General features: G+C 42.5%; 1 protein-coding gene across 1 annotated transcript; it reads left to right on the top strand.

Annotated features, from left to right (window-relative positions):
* The first annotated feature begins 5,113 nt into the window (after positions 1-5,113).
* LOC101990878 (vomeronasal type-1 receptor 4-like) lies at positions 5,114-6,067 on the top strand. The gene has a single exon (XM_013354508.2). The coding sequence runs from the start codon at positions 5,114-5,116 to the stop codon at positions 6,065-6,067; it is 954 nt and encodes a 317-aa protein (XP_013209962.2).
* Positions 6,068-6,279: the final 212 nt, after the last annotated feature.

Below are 6,279 nucleotides of genomic sequence, written 5' to 3'. Positions count from 1 at the left end.
AAGAAACCATGTCAGCCATTTCCTAGTAACATTTTATAGTTAGGACTTCCTCTTCAGAGAAGGCAGAGATGACAATAAGGGACATGTATTGGCTATGTACTTTAGAGTAGGAAGAAACAAAAAATATCTTTTTTTTGACTGAAATCCAATAATTTCCTTGGATCTTTTGCACAATCCTCTTTTCCAGAGGTTAGAGATGCCAGATATGGTTGTCATCTTGGTCCCTGACGTTGTTTCTAAATGCCTTTAGGGTTCCTCTTCAGTGGAAAAGTTTTAGAGGGACATTGAAGTTCATTAAAGAAAAAAATCTCTAGCTTGGCCTGGTTGGGGACTTGTGTTTCACCTTAAATAGATCAATTCTCTGAACAAGGCTTCCATTTGATTTATTCTGAAATCATTTTATTAATGTAACTAAGAACCCCAAGAAGGAACCCCCAATTTCCATGCTATAATCTGGTGACCATGAAGAGGCTAGCCAAAATTACAATAACAATGGTGTATAATGGTATATGTATGAATATACATAGTCAATAATAAAATGTAATTTTAATAATGAAAGGTTACTTAAAGTAACTGCATGATGTGGGAGGGTCTTCTGTTTTGTGTTGATTTCATTGATTAATAAAGAAACTGCCTTGGTCATTTGATAGGCCAGCCCTTCGGTGGGTGGAGTAGACAGAACAGAATGCTGGGAGGAAGAGGGAAGTGAGGTAATCGCTATGCCTCTTCTCTCTGGGTCAGACTCCATGGAGCCAGCTGCCAGGTCAGACATGCTGAATCTTTCCCGGTAAGCCACCACCTTGTGGTGCTACACAGATTACTAAATATGGGTTAAAGCAAGATGTGAGAATTAGCCAATAAGAGGCTGAAACTAATGGGCCAGGTAGTGTTTAAATGAATACAATTTGTGTGTTGTTATTTTGGGTAAAGCTAGCCGGTGGCTGGGAGCTGGGAGGTGGAAACAGCCTGCAGCTCCTTCTACAACTGCAGATTTCTGAGATTCTCTGTCTTGATCTGTGTCTCTCATTGCTTTTTATTGCACAACTCTATCATGATCTGTGATGGGAGAGCTCCCCAAACCAATCCAATTCCTCTAGGACACGCTGTGGACACCACAGCCTGCTTTGAAACTGCTATCTGACTTAGAGATATTCAGGAATCACGCCCCCTTCTTGAGACCTGTTGCCCAAGGATCCTCATTTTATTCCAAGGACATTCTGGAAGACAAGCATGCTTGACATCCACCATCTTAGGTTCTCTGGTGAGTTTGTTCTGCAATCTAATTTTACCACCGTTAGCCTCAACCAATGTCATCACCTAAGAAGAGTTTCTTTGGACTCTCCATCTCACACTTTCCAAATCTTTACTAATTTGTGTGTATACCATAATTGTCACCATAGAACCTTCATCCAGTAACTGATGGAAGCAGATGCAGAGATCCCTAGCCAAACACTGGGCCGAGCTCCGGTAGTCCAGTTGAAGAGAGGATGGAGGGAGTATATGATCAAGGGAGGGGAGGTCAAGATCATGATGGGAAAATCCACAGAGACAGCTGACCTGAGCTTATGGGAGCTCATGGTCTCTGTACTGATAGCTGCGGAGTTGGCAAGGGACCGACCTACGCCCTCTGCATGTGGGTGACAGTTGTGTAGTTTTGTCTTTTGTGGGGCCCCTAGCAGTGGAACCAGGACTTGTCCCTGATGCATGAGCTGCCTCTTTGGAACCTATTCCCTATGGTGGGATGCCTTGTCCAGCTTTGATACAGGCAGGACCTTTTTCCTGCCTTAACTTGATCTGCCTTGTTGATACCTTACCTTTTCTGAATGGAGACAGACAAGGAGTGGATGTGGGGGTAGAAGGGAGGTGGGGGGAGGGAATGGGAGGAGAGGAGGGAGAGGAAACTGTCATTGGTATGTAAGATAGATAGATAGATAGATAGATAGATAGATAGATAGATAGATAGATAGATAGATGCTAGATAAAAATCCCCCTTCTCCCTTCTTCAACACTTCTGATTAGTGATTGGGGTGTACAGTGCACCTAATTATGCTAATAATTTCTTCATCCCAAAGAAATGTCTGCTTCACGGTTTAGTCCTCTTCTGAAGATGACTTCTAAGCTCTTATGCTCTAGGCTGCATTTTTCATTTCTGTCGCATTTCTTTTGTAGACTGTTGTCTCCGGTTGAGACCTGTCACTGGAGATCTTGCTCCAAGTTTCCCCACCATTTTTCCCTTACCGTCTATCTTGAGGGATCCTGAGGATCCTTGTTCTGTGATCTTCAGTCACTGAAGTCTACAGTCAAAATGACAAACACACAAGAGAGCTTTAATATCACCACAAAACACTCTCTTCTGTCAAAGTAGATTGAATCTCCTTTCTTATTATGCAGACATTGTGCTTCTCTACATAATTTCCATCAAGAGGGGCTGAGTCTGAAGGATTGCCGTGCCATCAGGCATAGCTCAGGGTACCCGGTGAGCTCCAGTCCAACCTGTTACACAAAGACCCTGTCTCACACCTCTTCCCCTAACCCCAACAAGAGTATTCACATAAAATTGTAATTAGAAAATGAATGAATTACTCAAATGAGGTCAGGAAGATCCATGTTCTTCATTATCAAACAAAATCATTGTCGTTGTTATTACTTGAAGGGTTTTGACCCATTTTCTCTCCTTATGGATGTGGTTAATAACTCATACATATTGGCACATAACTGATACCTGGCAAGGGTACCTCTACCCTTCCCTCCTACACACATCCAAATTCAACTCTCCAAGTTCCATTACTGTTCTTTAATACCTTTTGTCACTGTGCTCTATCTCCTATCCTTTCAGCGTCCCATGGCCCTTGTTAAATTTCTGTCTTTTAAGGAAATTTAAGGTTATTCTACAGGCTAATAACCCATATGTAAATGTTAATTAGCCAATGTAAATGTTTTCAACTGTAACTAGATCAGCTGAAGGCACTTGAGGAATAAGTGTTATATTAGTCTCCTTTTGTGTTTTATTTGAAAATATATTTATCCCAAAAGCTGGCATATTCACCATGGACAACTATTGTGCAATGATAGTTTGATTCTCACACATCCAAGTAAATGTTCTTTGACTGTGCCTCAATTTTTTGATTTATCACAGGAGTTTTTTTACTTTCCACCGAATGAAAATCAAAACTAGGTCTCTAGTTTTCTATTAAACCAAGAATAGCAATAAATGTGCATGGACCTACTTATTTCTTATTTATTTATTTCCATATCTTTGCCTGATTGTCCAGGATCGCTTCTTTACAAGCAGATTCTCCAGATACTAGTGCAGTACATTAGGCTGCTGATAAGGATTCTTGAGTGTATCAGAAAACAACTCATGATCTCCCTGGGAACAGGTGGTCATTGGAGTAGCCCCAGAACTCAGGAGGGAAACATTGACTTCAGTTAACACATTTGCCAAACTTAAATATCCTGGAACTCACATAGGAAAATGTGGAATGAAATAACTTTCTGGAGGATAACAGACTCTGAATGACATGTTGATGTTTTCTGGAAGGACTTTGTGACAGCATGATGGTGTAAGAGGAAAATAGTGTGGAGGAAAATATTCCCTGGAAATACACATAACAAATCTCTTGATCTACCCTTGAGTGTGCTAATTCATGCCTGACTACAAGACCAATTCAGAACTTAGATTCTCCCAAGGGAGACATGGAAAACTTTTTCTAACTTCAGCTACTCATTACGATCTAACAAACTTCTAGGCATCATCATTAGGCACCAGGAGGTAAAAATGAGATTTGCTCTGGGGATGAAGGAGTTTTCCTTTGTGGGAGCTTTTCCAACTGCAGACAATCTCAGTGACACCACGGATGACACAGTTATGAACTCTCTGAGGGATGTCATGTCCAGGTACACTGTTGTCTTATGAGCACTGGAAACCTGGACTCTTTGGGGGCCCCCTTTACAACAGCACATTGAAAATAAGGGGCACTTAAGTTCCTTGCCTTTTTTCTCAGTCCAAGAGCTACACCGAGAAGGTCTTCAATGGGTGAGGCACTGTGAGATATGCTTTACAGGAAATGTGCCCAGGAGCTGGCCTTCCTGCTTCCTGCGAGCATCCTCATCCTTGCTGTGGCTTGGAAGGTGGGATCCTTTCAGACACAGACCTTTTAAAATTCCCTGCTCCCTTCTTCACTGTATCTTGTCTTCTGAAACCAGCATGAATCATGGCGTCTTCTGGATGTCTGCAGTTCAGTTCAAGTGGGTCAGTGTCTTGTTTCAGTCACAAATAAATGTCCGTTTCCCAGATCAGCATTCAGCTGGATATAGCATTCAGTGTGACGTCTGTGTGTGGGTTGGTGGAGTCTAGCTGATGTATGGAGGCTGAGTTCCTATGGAAAAGATACAGCCAAGTAAGATGCAGACTAAGCATCGGCTTGCTAAGGGTATACTTGTGATTGTGTTAATGGGTTCAAATGTGACTAAGATGGTACAAGTAAGTCAGTCTCCGAGACCTGACAGTGTAGAACAACAATTAAGCTAGATAAAATTGTTAATAAGTGAAACTCATTAACAAATGAGGATTTTTTTTTGTGTAGAGGATACATGCGCAAACCTAGGTTCATCTGTGTGATGAGAACACTAGAGGCTTTATCAGAAATGATTGGTATTCTGTTATGTGCATGCATAGTATCAAATTTTCTCAAAAGCCAACATGCTGATTTCCTGCTATTAACTCAGAGACAGAACTTTACTAGTAGCCTGTAAACATTTATTTTTTAACATATTACTGTAGCATAAGGAAATGATATTGAATAGTGATGAGGAAGTGTATACTCATATCATCCACTCTCCTGCATTCACATGCAAAGCCCAAATGTGTGTCATTGTGTTTTTTGCCAATAAAGGTAGAATTTCAGGATCCATACAACTTTCATCTTGAGGCAAGAGGAATTCAATAAGCACAAAAATTTATTCTGAGTTAATGTCCGTGCATTGTTCTCCAGGCAAAGCTACTGTAGTCTGACACCGTAGTGTCTCCCTTTTTGGAAGAAGAAACCACCCCAAATCAATTGGTAAGCTTGGAGAACAGAGCAAAGCCTTGAGGACAGAACCATCCCCCCTGATGGTCACTCCAGTGTCCAGTGAAACGCTCTCCATGTCTGCTCATAACAAAGCCCTGAAAACCACTGAGGAAACTGCTCTCCAGATCCTCCTGCTTTGCCAGATTGGGATTGGAACTGTGGCCAACATCCTTCTGTTTATCCATAATTTCTCTCCAATCTTCGCTGGCATTCAACTGAAGCCCACACAGGTGATCCTTAGCCATGTGGCTGTGGCCAATGCCTTGATTCTCCTCATCACTGGGTTTCCAAACAATATGATGGTTTTTGCTCCAAGAAATCCTCTGACTGACCTCAAATGTAAACTTCAGTACTTCATTCGCCTGGTGGCTCGAAGCATAAACTTGTGCTCCACTTGTGTGCTGAGCACTCATCAGTTTGTCACTCTTGTTCCTGGTACTTGGGGCAGGGTCATGCTCAGAGGAAAGGCCCCAAATTTAGTGAGTTATTCTTGTAACAGTTGTTGGTTGCTCGGCGTCTTAAATAATATCTACATTCCAATGAAAGTCACTGGTCCACAGAAAACAGGCAATGACACTGATTCTAAAAGCAAGATGGTCTGTTCCACCTCTGGTTTCAGTGTAGGCATTGTCTTCTTGCGCTTTGCCCATGATGCCACTTTCATCAGCATCATGACCTGGACCAGTGTCTCCATGGTGCTTTTCCTATATAGACATCACCAGCGAACGCAGTGTATGTCAGTGTATCCCAATCAGAACCACAGAGGCCATGCTGAGACCAGAGCAGCCCACACCATCCTGTTGCTGGTGGTCACGTTTGTTAGCTTTTACCTCCTAAATTTTATTTGTATCATCTTTCAGACTGTTTTAATGGGCTCTCGTTTCTGGTTGAGGCATGTAGGTGAGGTTTTGGCTGTTAGCTTCCCCACCGTCTCTCCCTTACTGTTGCTCTCAAGAGATCCTAAGGATCCTTGTTCTTTGCTCTTCAAACATTGAAAACCAGAGAAAGTAAAAACCCATGCCTGTGGTTGGCAAGGGAGCTAACTGTCCCCATTGCCAACTGTAGCACTAGGGAAAGTGGGGGTGGCTCCTCACCTGGGCAGCACAGTATAGCTGACCCCTATGGACAAGGGTGCTTGTGAATTGGTCCCGAGAACATGAGCATGGGAGATCTGGCTTTGCCCCTCATCTGCTTTGTGTTGTCATGG

Source organism: Microtus ochrogaster, unplaced genomic scaffold (genome assembly GCF_000317375.1).
Source record: "Microtus ochrogaster isolate Prairie Vole_2 unplaced genomic scaffold, MicOch1.0 UNK47, whole genome shotgun sequence".
NCBI classification, from domain to species: Eukaryota; Metazoa; Chordata; class Mammalia; order Rodentia; family Cricetidae; genus Microtus; species Microtus ochrogaster.
This window is presented reverse-complemented; position numbering and strand designations above follow the sequence as displayed.